The sequence below is a fragment of the Gymnoscopelus microlampas genome, assembly GCF_963454915.1.
Source record: "Gymnoscopelus microlampas genome assembly, chromosome: 3".
In the NCBI taxonomy this organism is placed as follows: domain Eukaryota; kingdom Metazoa; phylum Chordata; class Actinopteri; order Myctophiformes; family Myctophidae; genus Gymnoscopelus; species Gymnoscopelus microlampas.
Genome location: NC_139940.1, coordinates 21,680,844 through 21,697,263, shown reverse-complemented (window position 1 = coordinate 21,697,263; position 16,420 = coordinate 21,680,844). Strand labels below are relative to the sequence as shown.

The 16,420-nt window shown below is 40.6% G+C and overlaps 1 protein-coding gene across 2 annotated transcripts; it reads left to right on the top strand.

Annotated features, from left to right (window-relative positions):
- The first annotated feature begins 8,569 nt into the window (after positions 1 to 8,569).
- On the top strand, positions 8,570 to 15,136 carry pycard (PYD and CARD domain containing). Of its 2 annotated transcripts, none has more exons than XM_084051769.1 (4): positions 8,570 to 8,937; positions 9,303 to 9,332; positions 14,307 to 14,339; positions 14,546 to 15,136. In XM_084051769.1, exons 1-4 carry the CDS (start codon positions 8,682 to 8,684, stop codon positions 14,806 to 14,808), a joined length of 582 nt encoding a protein of 193 aa, XP_083907895.1. In that variant the 5' UTR covers positions 8,570 to 8,681; the 3' UTR covers positions 14,809 to 15,136. The 2 variants fall into 2 exon arrangements, with proteins under 2 accessions (XP_083907895.1, XP_083907894.1); XM_084051768.1 differs by having other exon boundaries at positions 9,300 to 9,332.
- The last annotated feature ends 1,284 nt before the right edge of the window (positions 15,137 to 16,420 follow it).

Here is a 16,420-nt window from a genome sequence, read left to right as displayed (position 1 = left end):
ACCCAGAGTTGGGACCAGGAAGCAGAGTTGCAGTCTTACACGCTTCTCTGTGCTTCCACCAGAGCAGCCACCTACCCTACAAATCAGAACAATTGAAACTACTCGACCCCCTAGGCATGTGAAACCAAGGGCTCGAGGAGTTGTGCATAAAAACTTGGCACAGATCAAAATTAATGCAGTAGTGCCACAAAATAAAATAATTAAATGTGGACTCCTGAACATTAGATCCCTACGCTATAAAGGTGTATTGGTAAATGAAATCGTATCAGACAACCATCTTGATCTACTTTGTCTTACTGAAACATGGCTGGGTGAGCAAGAATACGTCCCCCTAAATACAGCCACCCCACCAAGTCACATAAATGCTCATATTCCCCGAGACACCGGCCAGATTGGAGGTGGCGTTGCAGCCATATTCAACTCAAGCTTAATAATCAGCCCCAGACCCAGGCTGACTTACAAAACGTTTGAAAGTCTGGTTCTCACTCTTTCGCACCCAAGCTGGAAATCATTACAGCCTCTATTGTTTGTTACAGTGTACCGCCCTCCTGGGGCCTACACTGAATTTCTATCTGAATTCTCAGAGTTTCTATCACGCCTAGTCCTAGACTCTGACAGAATCATTCTGGCTGCCGATATGAATATCCACGTGGATGTTGCAACCGATAGCCTCAGTAAAGCGTTTATTACATTAATTGAGTCAATTGGTTTCTCTCAGTGTGTAGATAAACCTACTCACAAGTTCAACCATACCCTCGACCTTGTTTTGGTCTATGGTATTGAAATTGAACATCTCATAGTCTTCCCATATAATGAGAACCTCTCCGACCACTATTTAATAACTTTTGATTTTACATTAATTGATTACTCACCATTGGACAAAAATGTATTTGGTAGAAATATATCTGATAGTGCTGTGGGCAAATTTAAGGAAGCAATACCATCAGCCATCAACTCAGTATATTCCAATACAATTGAAGATCTTTATACCTATAGCCCCTCTCAGGTCGACCACTTTGTTGATAATGTCACAGGCTCCCTTCAGACAACGCTTGACTCTGTTGCTCCTTTAAGAAAGAGGGTAATAAAGCAACAGAGGCTAGCCCCATGGTATAACTCTGGAACTAAAAATCTCAAGCGAACGTCACGTAAGCTTGAAAGGATATGGCGTTCAACCAAACAGAAAGAATCCTGTATAGCCTGGCAGAACAGCCTTAAAATATATAGGAAGGCTCTCTGCAATGCCAGAGCCACCTATTATTCCTCTCTAATAGAGGAAAACAAAAACAACCATAGGTTCCTTTTTGACACTCTAGCCAAATTGACAAAAAGTCATGACTCTACTGATCCGCGTATTCCTATATCCCTTAACAGCAATGATTTCATGAATTTTTTCAATGGTAAAATCAATACTATCAGAGATAGTATTGATAACCTACTACTCTCAGCCCCTACCGGACCGCCCTCCGACGTAATATCCTCAGAAGTGACTGTACGACACAGTGTATATTTGGACAGTTTCTCCCCGGTCGAGCTCTCCGAATTCACTTTAATGATCACATCTTCCAAACCAACGACCTGTCTCTTGGATCCAGTCCCAACTAAATTGCTTAAAGAGGCCCTGACCCCGGTTGGTGCACCCCTACTCGATATGATCAATATGTCTCTGGTGACGGGCTACGTACCACAGTCCTTTAAGGTAGCTGTCATCAAACCCCTCCTCAAGAAGCCTACTCTCGACTCAGGCATTTTGGCTAACTATAGACCTATATCGAACCTCCCATTTCTCTCTAAAATCCTTGAGAAAGCAGTCGCCAAGCAGTTATGTGATTTTTTACATAACAACAAGCTATTTGAAGCTTTTCAGTCAGGATTCAGAGCACACCATAGCACTGAGACGGCATTGGTGAAGGTCACAAATGACCTCCTGATTGCATCCGATAATAACCTTCTCTCTGTACTGGTTCTGTTGGACCTCAGTGCTGCATTTGATACTATTGATCACCATATTTTGTTGCAGAGACTTGAGCATCTGGTTGGCATTAAGGGTGCTGCATTGAACTGGTTTGAGTCCTATCTGTCTGACAGATTTCAATTTGTAAACGTTAACGATACACCTTCACTACGCGAAAAGGTTAAATACGGAGTCCCACAAGGCTCTGTACTTGGACCAATACTATTCACTCTATATATGCTTCCCTTAGGCGAGATAATTAGGAAACACTCTATAAATTTCCATTGCTATGCAGATGATACACAATTATATCTATCAATGAAGCCAGATGAAACAGATCAACTGGCTAAACTTCAAGCATGTCTTATAGACATCAAGAGTTGGATGACCCGTAATTACCTACTCCTCAACTCGGACAAAACTGAAGTTATTGTACTCGGCCCTAAGCACCTCAGAGATAAATTAATCGATGAGAATTTTACCCTAGATGGTATTACCTTGACCTCCAGGGCCACTGTAAAGAATCTGGGAGTCACGTTTGACCAAGACATGTCCTTTCAGTCCCACATAAAACAAATTTCAAGAAATGCCTTTTTTCACCTGCGTAATATTGCAAAAGTTAGGCACATTCTGTCCCAAAATGATGCAGAAAAACTTGTCCACGCATTTGTTACTTCTAGGCTGGACTATTGCAACGCCTTACTATCAGGCTGCCCAAGTAAGTCCCTAAATAGCCTGCAGCTTGTCCAGAATGCCGCTGCGCGCATACTGACAGGAACCAGAAGAAGAGATCATATCACTCCTTCATTGGCCTCTTTGCACTGGCTCCCGGTTAAATACAGAATAGAGTTTAAAGTTCTCCTCCTCACATACAAGGCTCTCAATGGACAGGCACCAGTATATCTCAAAGAACTCATCGAGCCCCGTAAACCAGCCAGAACACCACTGCGTCCACAGTATGAAAAAATGCTTACGGTTCCAGTAAACCCCCAAAAAACTAGAACAGGAGGTAGAGCATTTAAGTTTCAAGCACCTCAGCTGTGGAACCTTCTCCCAGTCTCAGTCCGTAAAGCAGACACACTCTGTATATTTAAAACTAGACTAAAAACCTTTCTCTATGATAAAGCCTATAGCCGAAGTGTATAGACTCAGTCCCCCTATAGTCATCCTCTCTCCCCCACCTTCCCCTTTCTCCTCTCTCCCCCCGTCCTCTCTCTTCCCGTCCTCCCTTTGGTTGTGTGGGTTTGTGTCCCATTGGTACAATCGTAATTAACCCTGTACGGATTCACGCTCTAGTAAGGCCTGCCACTAATTCTACAACCGGGGACTCGTTCCCCGGAGTTTCTTCTACCACCCACGTCGCAGGTCCATGGACTATTACTATGGACCCCCAGCTGCGGCTCAAGACTGTGACTGCGGACCGGGCCTGGGCCTCTCCATGGAGTCTATGGACTGTTACTACGGACCCCCAGCTGCGGCTCAAGACTGTGACTGCGGACCGGACCGGGCCTCTCTCCATGGAGCACGACCTGGACACGACCGTGGACTTCTACTACACTACACTATACCGCATATTATATTATCTTAAACATTTTTATATTATTCCATTATATACTGCATACACACTATTGCTGTACTATATTATACTATCATATGCTAGTATCTTACACTATTATATTTGCTATTATTGTTATTGTTACTGCTTGCACTGTATCTCTTTCTGTCTCTCCTCTGTCTCTCCCTTTCTCTCTCTCTTCTTTCCCCCAACACGGTCGAGGCAGAAGGCCCCCGCCCTAGAGCCTAGGGTCTGCCTGACGTTTCTTCCTGTTGAATTAAGAGGGAGTTTTTCGTTGCCACTGTCGCAAAATTGCTTGCTCAGGGTGGGATGTTGGGTCTCTTCTCTACATGTAAAGTGTCTTGAGACAACTTGTTGTGATTTGACACTTTAATAAAATTGAATTGAATTGAATTGAAAAGGAGGGTTAGCCTAAATGCTAGCGTGCTTCATTCTATAAGTTATTATTTGGCCATGTTCACACTGACTTCAATCTTAGCTATTGTTGGGAAGACCCGTGTGGTGTCACAAAATGTTGCCACCACTTATATAAAAAACATTAGAGCGTTTAGCGTCGCAGATTCTGTGACGATTCTGTTGCCAGGTTTGGCGAGAAAAACAAGCAATCCAAAAAACAAGTAATCAGGTCTATGAAAAGATTGGGGCAAAAAAAGCCTGCCGCATGCGGCTTTATTATGACTTTGGTCATTTTTTTACAGAACTGCCTACCCAAAGCAATGAGAGCCTCTACAATGTTATCATACATGACACACAGTTGGATGCCATGCTGCACGTTATTGCAGTTCAGATTATCACAGTAAAGTGCCTCTTTAGGCAGGTCAATGCTATCAAGCAGGTTATCAGTTGTGGCAGTGTAACAGTCAATATCCTCACTGGTTAATTTGGACCAGTCTACCCTCCCTGATTTAATACCAGGATCAATGTTGATAGAGGTGGGAAGATTGACAATATTAATATTCATTGCCATAGGCATATGATCTGAAATGGCCAGCCCATAACACACCTCTATGTTGTCTATACAGGCATGAGCATCAGCTGTGCTTAAACAATGGTCAAGCCATGACGTTGTGTGCCATGCATCACTAATGAAAGTAAAGGTAGTGTCAGGTAACATAGATTTACTCGAGAGAATTAACTTTGAATCTTTACAAAATCGGGACAGAAACCGGAAACCGGGACGCAAACACACATGTAGAGTCATTGACCTGAATGACGGACTGTATAAATACTAGTCTATTCAGAAATTCATCTTCAGATTGTACTACTCATACGGCATGTATTCATTCAGTATAAATTACTTGCCATCACATGTTATTTCTTATCGCTATGGCCCAATCAACATTAAGTTTGACCACTTTCACAGCTTTGTCATATTTAGAGTTCCATAATATAGCTACACCACCAGGTATTCTCCCCCTAGTTATTTTTGAGGAAAGGTCAGTGGTGGATTCACCAGCACCATGGAAGTTGACATGTAGTGAGTTCAGTTTATCCAGATCTTGCTTGGATAGCCATGTCTCCTGTAGGCACATTATGTCGCACTCTTCCAACAGAGAGTCAACAACTAAGCGTCTTGCTTTATCAGCAGCACTGTGTCCCACACGGAGGCCACGGGCATTATATGAAACAATCTTCATGACAGGTGCGTGCGGGTTTTGAGGTAGTGACCCCACAACAGCACAAATATTGGCTCCAGTCACTCCGCCGAGCTCCTCTGTGAGCAGCACTTATAGCTGAAAACGGAAGTTCCCCTGCGGGACGAAAAACGGTCAAAGACAAAAAGGTATGGTATGCCCCTCCACAGGTATCAATCAATGAGGAGCATATTTAGAATGATCAATTTCTAATCAATGGAGCAATTATCTTTTTTATTTATTGTCCACCTTTGGAGTTACATCATGGCATGGTAACTACACTACCCAAAACTCTACCAAAGTGGTCTTGCCCTTTAAGCCTAGCCTGCTCTTAAACTGACGCACACAAGTATTTAGTAAAAATACAAATATAGATGTAATCTGAACATTCTTGGCTCAGTTTCTTTCACTTTTTGCCCTAAAATAGTGTCAAGATATGCTTGAATCTTAATAATACCAATTTTAATTAATTCCTTGAGTCCAAATTGTATGGAAATTGTGTTGATTTCCAAATATTTGCTGTTTCCCTTTTTGGGGTTGGGTATAGGATAAGTGCTAACATAGGGTTAAAAAATGAACCACAGTGGGACATTATTTCAGTCTGGTACATGGCATAATCTTAAAAAACACACTTCAAGGATTCAAAAAAATCAGTTAGATAAGAGAAAGTATTTAGTAAAAACAGAAATATATATGGGATCATTTCGGCTCAGTTTCTTTGGTGCTGTTTTTGTCCTGTAGCCTAATAGAGTCAAGATATGCTTGAATCTTAATAACCACTTTAATTAATTCCTTGGGTTTTATTTGTCTCTGGTGGTATCCTTCAAAAGTTGTGGTCTTTTCTATTTCTTCCATTTTCAGGTTTGGGTTCAGGATATGTGTAATAAAGGGTTAAAAATGAACCCCATTGGACATTATTTCACCCTGTTACCTGGCAGAATCTTAAAATGCACACTTCAAGGATGAAGAAAAACCAAGTGGTGGAAAAAATCCACCCTATGACCCCACTTTCCATCTAGACTATGATGGCATGAACTGACCACCACACCCAAGCGGGGGTCTGGGGGTCCTCCCCCAGAAACTTAACATAATAGATGTAATTTCCTGTATTCTGGTGAATTTTGGGAGTTTGATACCAAATCCAGGAGATTGTCAGGAGACGTGGTCGGAATCCAGGAGACTCCTGCAGGTTCCAGGAGTGTTGGCAGCCTGGTGGTGCCACTGCCAGGTATATGAACAGTGATGTAATGGGGATTTTTTTCCTATGCGGTAAGGTGCACGCGTGCCCTGCCGTAGGCCTACCTACCTACCTACCTGCGCGTGCGTGTGAACAAATACTGGCCACACGCCATGGTGTCCATAGGTATGAACCCGGTCTCTATTAATAACCATTCAGTTATCGGGTGGCCCAGGCCCCCAATCCCAGCTGACGCCGGAGATACTCCGCGGAGCGCACCTTACGACATGTCCCCATTATGACCACGAAGGGATTCGGTCATTCAGATACAGTAGGCTATATAGGCTATATAGGCTCGGGGTTAAAGGCCTTTTTCATTTCACCTCGTCTTTACAACTACACTACACAAATGGTATATGTTGATTCTTATTGACATGAAACAGGCTACCTACCCTGATATTGAATAGGTTATAACTCCTTGCATTTTTCATCAATCAGGTTTGTGACATTATAGCCTATATATTGAAAAAGGGCTATTTGTAGACACAAATGTGAATATCTAACACCAACATTATCAGAGTTGTAAGTGCAGAGACTGTAACGGAAATACAATTTATATTCCCTATAGGCTATTGATTTATCGATTATTGATTATGCATTTAGTATTCATCTTGCTTCAGTTATATTAATATATGTATATAAATATATATGTATGCTGATTTGTCTGAATGTAAAAGACGTAAATTAGTCTGATAATATGTCTTATGAGTTTAGTACACCCTCAGTGTACTTATTAAGCAGCAGGCTCACACAGCAAGGTCAAATAGCTATTCCTTTGTAGGCAAGCGGCAGACCTAGACAGCAAGACGACGAGTTATAAGGTTTTATGAACGCAAGGAGAATGTTTCTCGTATCAGGCGTCAGTATGCTGGCTAGGGCAGTGACTATGGCCTCGGCATATAGCAGTGGGCCTTCCATTCACATTCCAACACATGTTTATAGTTGGTCAGGGTAGTGTCGCCGCTCATGGACGCTGAGCGTTGAGCAGCACATTTCATTGTCAGGCAGAATTGACCTTCCATACTCAAGTGCTGAGAACACATCTTTTGGTCAGACAGAAGAATGTCAGTCCTCAGTGTTATCCTAACAATGTGTATGTATCCTTGTAGAATCTGTATTTAAGCTGCCCCAACATACAGATCTGTGTCAGACTCCCATTGCCTTCTGAGACAACCGGACCCTGTCCACCTTCCCTTCCCCCATCTCCTTCCATCCCTTTCCCCTGTCCGCCTTTCCCTTCCTCCATGTCCGTCCATCCCTTTTCCCTTTCCCTCTCTGTTCTTTATTATTATTCTCATTATTATATTACATAGGAATTATTGTCATCTGTTGTATTTAATAAATCTACTGAAACCATATTTCAGTATTAACACATCTTAACACATTCTCTCACCGAGGAATTATTGAATTTCCACAACAAGACAATGTGTTAAGATGATTTAACTTTAATTGAGCATTTCCAGTTTTGGACACTTAATAGGCTACTTTAATACAGCCTACTCCACTTAATCTCAGAGGGAAATGTTGTAGCCTATATTTTAACTATTATTTGACAGGTTTAGCCTACTTTGCAGATTTAGATTAGACTATTCATACTAAAAGTGATAAATTATTTCTACCCAGGAGAAGAAGCACAACTTTAGGCTAATTAAAATCAGCCCCACATTTACCAGCTGCAACAGCAGGCCTAACATTAATGAATGCATTAGGCCTACACTATACTAGTCCCTCTGCATACAGTATATGGATATATAGTGTTTGTGTAACAATTGCCCCCACAATTGCATTCTGACTTATTGCATTAAAAGTAATATTTTAGTATTGTCCTTATGAAAGCATGTAAATGGTATAATTAATTAGGGCACATAGCCTATAGGTCTATGTTAATATATCAAAAGATGACAAGTAGACTAGCCTCATTTCAAGTCGGTGAATTATGAAGGAAAATGTAAAAAGTGTTAGGCCTACTGTAGAATATTTTGATGACAATCCTACTTTTACTAAAAGTAAGTTTTTGAACATGAACAGAGTTGGCTAGCCTACTTATGCATTGTGATTTTGTAAAACTGAAAGTAAAAGAAAAGGGGGGGAAAAGAACAGCCTACTTTCTGTACGATGCCTCCTACTACGTGACACCGCCTATATGTTTTTTGTTGCATTTCCGAGGGCTGAAGAAGAACATTGACCATTTGTCACTCAACTGCTTGAAAGCCCGTCCATTGTTTTTAATCGGCCTACTTTGGATAAAAGTTGTCTACGACTTAACCTACACATTTGGACATGGCCAAAAAAGCAATCAACGCAGCTCTTTCTGATTTGAAAAAGGATAAACTGGAGGAATTCTGTCAGGTTTTGATTGATCGCAAAGCAGCACCGCGCATTCGCCGAAACGCAATCGAGGATAAGAGTATAATACAGATTACAGATAAATTAGTGTCAACTTTCACTGAAGACAGCGCCGTTGACGTTGTTCTGCAGATTCTGGGAGAAATCGACAGCAACGATGTTGCAAAGGATCTAAAGGAGAGCTGGGCGAGTAAGTAGGGTAGGCGCATGCTATCTTATCGATCACTTCGTGTATTATTATGTAGTATAGGCCTACACATGCTTGATTACAAATTATTGCATTAATAGGCAATCATATAGGCTAGGCAATATAGGCCATATATATATGTGTATATTATATGTGCTTAACTTATGCCTAGTTTATAGGCCTGCTGGAATTTTCACCATATTTTATATGGCCTATGTGGCACAGGAAAATACTTTCACTTTCACTTTAGGGAAAAGTCATGCATTTAGTTATGACTGCAACTGTCAGTCAGTGTTAAATTAGTCTACTTAAAATGAACAGTTTGTTTCTTCACGTTTTAATTTGAACACTGTTATGTCTTTCAGAAGAACAATCCAGGGGAACGACTGCATCTGTCCGTGAGTGGCGATTTAATTGGTTGACTCTAAACTGAGTCTCTTTTTGAATTCGATAGGAGGGCGGACCTTGATACAAGACTGTCATACTGTATATGACAGTTGACCGTCTTGCAGGACTACTGTTCCATATAGGCTAATAATTAACTAGGCCATAATATGTAGGTAATGTGTAGCTTATATTCGCCTATTAGTGTTAAAGTAGTGAACTCGTGACGTGGGCAAATATTTAATTTTAACTCTGTTTTATTTCTTGCAGTCCCACACAGACGGCGACGCATAGCGTTAGCTATTTTAGGGTATCAGTTACAGTCTGTGACTGATACCCTAGCCCTGGTTCAGAGCGTTAGTGAGTTCCCTCTAACTCCCTGGAAGACCCACCCAGGGCTCTGCGCTTGTACAAGGAATTCCACTGCCCTGCGAGTGCTCAAGAGTAGTGAAAACAGATGTTTGAGGACCCTAACTTTTTAGAACGGACCGAAACAACCGTTTAAGTTACATTGGTGGCCAAACCACACCAATGTGGAATCTGTGGAATGCCCTCCCAGACCACCTGAGAGCGCCACAGTCCACTGATGCTTTTAAAAATGGACTGAAAACCTACCTTTAAAAAAAAGCATTTTTCTAATTTTTCATGGACTTTGATTGTTTTTCGTATGAGTTTTAAATTCTAAATGTTGGACCTTTTAATTTAGCCTGGTTGGGTCTATTGGGTCTAGTAGTTGCATGTTGCAAGGAGTTGCATGGCGAGTCATTGGTGTGGAGTGGACTTTAAACTTCCTAAAAATGTACTCGAGTAAAAGTGAAATATTTGTCTTGGAAATGTACCCAAGTAAGAGTAATACGTATTTTAAAACATCTAATACTCAAGTAAAGTCAGAATCTGTACTTGAGTACAGTACTCAAGTACATTTACACCGTTACTGTCCACCACTGTGTATAGGCAGACGGCCTCTACAACACTGTTCCAAATTATTTGCTTATATTTTAGCTAATACTAGACATATACTGCATAAGGCAGTATTGGAGGATTTGAACTTACCATTAACCAAATCTGTAGAGGGCACTGTGGAGTAAATAAATAAAAAATCCGTCTCGGGGACATATTTTATTTTCTGCCCAAAAAGTGTATTTTACAGAGTAGGTGGGGTGCTGAGAGGCTTCCCACCTCCGAGAATAGACTTTCAGCAACACAAAACAGCCTTTGTTTCGATGAGTAGCGAATTGGTTTTGTTTATTTTCACTACTCTTGAGCACTCGCAGGGCAGTGGAATTCCTTGTACAAGCGCAGAGCCCTGGGCCTTCCAGGGCGTTAGAGGGAACTCACTAACGCTCTGAACCAGGGCTACTGATACCATATCAGCAACAGATTACAGTTAATTATGCACTCATTACGAGGGGAGCGCGGTGCACAATTTTTGGACTCCAAAACAATATCCAGCACTTACCCGTTTTACTGTAGCTAATAGCTATTGCCGAAAGTGATATGATGGAACAGCCCCATTACGAACCTCTGAATACCGCCCAACTCACTCCAAATCCAACTCACTCCATGAAGACTTAAGAAATATTTGCCCAACTCACTCCAGGGCTCGCCCAACTCACTCCAGGGCTCGGCCAACTCACTCCAGGACCAAAGACCAACTCCCTCCAGGACCATAGCCAACTCACTCCAGGACCAAACCCAACTCACTCCATGCAATGTCACCAGTGTAATATTGGTTCAATGTGTCAGTGGTGTAAAGTAACTAAGTACATTTACTTAAGTACTGTACTTAAGTACAATGTTGGGTATTTGTGCGTTATTTGAGTATTCCCAACTTCCAATGCTTTTACCTCTACTCCACTACATATTGGATCCAAATATTGTTTTTTTACTCCACTAAATTTATTTGTTTTACTAGTTGCTTTGCAGCTATAAATTATAATATTATAAAACATGCATTAAACACTTTAGCCCAGTGTTCCTGTGTGTGTGTGTGTGTGTGTGTGTGTGTGTGTGTGTGTGTGTGTGTGTGTGTGTGTGTGTGTGTGTGTGTGTGTGTGTGTGTGTGTGTGTGTGTGTGTGTGTGTGTGTGTGTGTGTGTGTGGGTTGAATCGGTGGAGACTCTTACATTCTAACCCTAACCCTAAACCCTAACCCTAACCCTAACCTGGGTGGAGGGTGATTATGCGGGTGACAGCGAGCCCCCCCCCCTTAAGTTGTTTTGTAGAGACTGTTTTGTAGAGACAGTATTTAAAACTTTAACCAAGCCTAAAACAGAATAGAGTTAAAAGTAACAAATTCCTCAATATTGTACTTAATTCCTCAATATTGTACTCAATAATAATTTTTGGAGTGAGTTGGCCAAGTGTGTGGAGTGAGTTGGGCAAGTGTGTGGAGTGAGTTGGGCAAGTGTGTGGAGTGAGTTGGGCAAGTGTGTGGAGTGAGATGTCTGGAATGAGTTGGGCGCGATTTGGAGTGAGTTGGATTTGGAGTGAGTTGGGCGGTTACCGAACCTCTCCCTCCGCTATAAACCTCCGATATGAGGTTCCACTGGGCTGGCTACCGGCATCGGTGGAACACCCGCAAAGTGTAGGCTATTACCTTTTTCGCCACATCGTATCCAAAAACTAAAGGTAGTCCCCTAATTCTACAGATGTTTGAGGACCCTAACTTTTTAGAACGGACCGAAACAACCGTTTAAGTCAGCCTGTGTGGCCATGTTTCCCATTCAACCCAGAAGAACCTCCTACGTTAGGTGCCAGTACTGCTCTGTTCAGCCAACCAGACAGCCAACCTAAAGGCCAAACCGCACCAATGTAACTAGTCGCAACTCCTTGCAACAAAACAGTTTTAAATGTCAACTGCACCAATGCAACTCCTTGCAACTGCCATTGGGGATAATGGTTGCAAGGAGTTGCATGGCGAGTCATTGGTGTGGAGTGGACTTTAAACTTCCTAGAAATGTACTCGAGTAAAAGTGAAATATTTGTCTTGGAAATGTACCCAAGTAAGAGTAATACGTATTTTAAAACATCTAATACTCAAGTAAAGTCAGAATCTGTACTTGAGTACAGTACTCAAGTACATTTAGACCGTTACTGTCCACCACTGTGTATAGGCAGACTGCCTATACAACACTGTTCCAAATGATTTGCATATATTTTAGCTAATACTAGACATATACTGCATAAGGCAGTATATGCCTAGTATTAGCTAAAACATATGCAAATAAGTAGCCTAACATCATTACGTTGTCGATGATACATATATGTTTCCCCCAGTTGTATAGAATTGTATACATTTATAATGGCACTATGGGTCAACCGAACTAATTGATTATAAAATAAATCAACTTAAATAATCCATAGAATAGGACTGCAACAGTTAATCACTTTCAAATTACCATTCCTTTTGGCATGTCAACATTTTGGCATTTCTTTTAAAATTCAAACAAGAATACTACATAGCAGATCTACAAGCTCATGACACATCATGATGGATGCCTTGAGCTTGTAGATCTGCTATTTTCACTATTGCTGCATCATTGTATGACAAAGTATAAGGGCTTCAGTGGCTAATGAGATTAATTGATTTAGTTGATTATAAAAAAAAACGATTTTTTTAACATTCATTATCATATAAAAAATAAAAATAAATAACAAAAAACACGATTCTCAATTAAAAAACAATAAAAAAAAAACAATCAATAGAATAATTGCTAAGAAAATAACCCATATTGGAGCCCACTGTGTTAAAGGGTATTTCACTTTAAAACACTTCTGGGGTAATTTTAACATCTGCTCTGGCTTTCGTGTGCACCCATAGCAGTTTCGAGTTGCTTGATTCAATATTTAGATATTTGATTTTTAGGTCCCTATATAAACCTATTGTGACTTCAAATTCCATTTAACCATGTTAGAAAACACACATCCCTGGTTCTGGTGACTGATATTTTCCCTCTAATGCGTGAGGGGGCTGTAGTTTTTTCTTTTTCCAGAATATTATAAAAATGAAATGAAAAAGGTAATTCAAAGAACACGTGCAGTTCCCAGCTTCGCTGTTGTTGAGGTGCTATATGCTGCCTACACTGTCTTCCCAATGCTGAGATACAGGCGCCTGCGAAGGTAGGCTGCCAAGATGCCCATGTCCTGGTTGAGGCCATCTTCCATCGCCTTCCATATTGATCGTCAAGTCATAATTGCCAGGTCAAGCGCTCGGGTGGCGCATTGGTAAAATACTACACAAACACAATTGGCCCGTGTTTGGGGGAGGGAACCCGGGCAGGAACAACATTGGTGAAAGGACAGACCCCTGCGAAACACCATTCCTCAGTCTTCTGAGCCTGCTGCGCTGGCCATCGCTGGTCTGCAGGGTGAAGCTGCGGTTTGACATCTCCATGATGAAGTTCATCATATGGCGATCTGGGATAGTCCTCAGCAGACTCAGATGGAGTCCACGCTGACGGTGTCATATGCAGCTGTCAGGTCCAGGAACACTACCCCAGGAGACAGGCTTATCGTCTTTCTATGTCCTCCGTACATTTACAAATCTCCACGCAAGCCCTGGTCTTCGCCGCAGCCAAATACTGTGCCCCAGCCTGTTGTAAAAGCCCACATTCTAAAATGGTTGATGCTGCCATTAACAACGCTCTCAGGAAATAACATTGCCCCTCACGCACTAGACTGACAATATCAGTCATCAGAATCAAGGACGTATGTTTTCGATTAATCTAACATGGAGTTTGACATTACAATGCGTGTATATAGGAGGGAGGCGCGTCTGATAAAATGAATATCAAACCAATCAAGCAACTTAAAAACTGTCTGGGGTGCATACAAAAGCCTAGATGTTAAAATGACCCCAGAAGTGTTTTAAAGTGAAATACCCATTTAAGTGACATAAATTAACAGTTTGTTTCCAACTTTATAGGCCATATTATGCATGTGATTGTGTTCACCTTTTGAATTCGAATGCTGTTCTATTTCTTACAGTTGAACCCAAAGGCGCGGCTGCATCTGTCCCAGGTTGGTGATTTTGAAAGTTGGTTGACTCTAAAACAGAGACATTTCCTTTAGGCCTACTTGCATTATTTACTATTCACATTGTATTCATTGTAGTCTCCATCACAGTCCTTTGGATTTTGATACATCTACCGTATAAGCTCTAGTGTTGTTGCTTAATATCTGTTCATTATGCACATTTCACACAACTAAAGGTTCCTTTCCCTTAGGTACGGGGATTGCCTTTGTCAAACAATACCGGACTAAGCTGATTGAAAGAGTGACCTCGGTCTCAGCTATCCTGGATCGGCTCCTTGAGAAGGATGCCATCAAGCATGAGGTTTACCTTATGGTGAGGTCTAAGCCCACCAACCCGGAAAAGATCAGGGAAATCTACGAACACCTGCAGACTGACAAAGCCAGACGCATTTTCTACGAAGCTCTTGTGGAACAGGAGGCATTTCTTCTTGAGGAGCTGCAGTCTGGCAATTAAATTTTTCGGCCAAATGATGTACAAGAGAATACCTTTTTGGACCATGATGCAGACAGTTACAGTTCTCATGTATCCTCTTGCTTTTCCAAGAGCTCCACACTTTAATCCAATGTATTCCTAATTCTTACGAATATCTATGTTTTTTTTATCCAAGATTTTATTGATCAGACTATATAAAGGTTTGGTGAATTTAAAATATATCATGGCAGGGTTATAGTTGTTTTCATGTTTTTATTGAGGTGCTAACTTTACGTGAGGTAATTTTCAAGAAACAAAAATTGTCCATTCTGATTACTACTTTGTCTTCTTTAATAAAACATTTTAAACATACTTTTTGGTTTGTTCATAATCTTTGAATTTTCAATAAGTGAAGTGGGTTTCTTACAAATGTATTTCTTTCCTATAGAGCAATATAGGATATTGATGTTGTGCAGACACTACTTATCTCCATGTTTCGACTTTTTAATGTTTTGTTCGTAAATAAACATTCTACTTCACCATACAAGAGTGTCACACAAAAGTAGTGAAAATAGTTGATCTATAAGCATTGAGATACGACGCGTTGTGAGCTTGTAGATCGGCTATTTTCATTATTTTAGTGCTGAACTCTCTCATTTATATAAAGATAAACAACATAATATATAGGTATGCATAAATAGCTATAAACTATATAAAATGTGCAATTGTATAATGTACACTAATAGCAATATATAATGTACCCTATAGGCAGTAGGGAGAGAATGCATTTAAATTATATTCTGGATTTTACTATAGGAGCTAGTGCAGAGAAGCTAACATGGGCAAAATATTATCTTTTTTCCTGGGTCTTGTCAAGGCCATGTAAAGAAGGAAAGATTAGATATGTGTGACGTGAACTGCACTGGGGGGAAAACAGGTGCTGAAAGTTTTATGTAATGGACTGAAGTCAACGAAAGCCAGGTGGCTCTCATTGAATAAACACTAGTAGTACTGTTGCATTATTGTGACCTTTGTCAAATAATCGGTTAAAGGTAGGGTAAGTGATATTTTTTGGTTAAAACGAAAAGTATTTTGTTAAAAGGTTAAAATATTATATTCTGATAGTAATCATTGCTATAGAGTGTTTTTTCAGTAACAGATGTCTCCCTGTCTCGACTTCAGCTCTTTAATAAACAGAAAATACATTTTTCGGTAGGTGTCAAAATCTCAGCCAATCAGGAGAAAGTACCCATTTTTAAGCTTAATTTGTATAGTGTTCCAGTTCCAATTTTGTATGCTCATTTCTTATTGTCATCACTTCCAATTTCACTTGTTTAATAATCTGTATCCTGATTGAGTTCTCTGTCCTGGTTGGATAAAATTGGAAATGAAACTGAAAATGAAACGAAAATGCATTTTCTGTTCAATAAAGAGGTGGAGAGACAAGGAGACTCCTATAGCAATGAGTACTATCAGAATACAGAGCTATTTAACACTTATTTTAACAAAAGCAAATCACTTACCCTACCTTTAACGAAAATAAAATAATACATAATTATGCTGTATCACACATTATCTCTTGTCTCTTCACACTATAGTTGTACTGAGGTATCACATAACGAGGTGAGAGGTTATCACATAATGTAATAGAGTA

What these genes read in the sequence shown, in the direction of transcription:
- pycard (XM_084051768.1), top strand. Translation starts at nt 8,682, where the DNA reads ATGGCCAAAAAAGCAATCAACGCAGCTCTTTCTGATTTGAAAAAGGAT. An exon ending in GGGAACGACTGCATCTGTCC is followed by an intron (nt 9,333 to 14,306) that starts GTGAGTGGCGAT and finishes TATTTCTTACAG; the next exon opens with TTGAACCCAAAGGCGCGGCT. An exon ending in CGCGGCTGCATCTGTCCCAG is followed by an intron (nt 14,340 to 14,545) that starts GTTGGTGATTTT and finishes CCTTTCCCTTAG; the next exon opens with GTACGGGGATTGCCTTTGTC.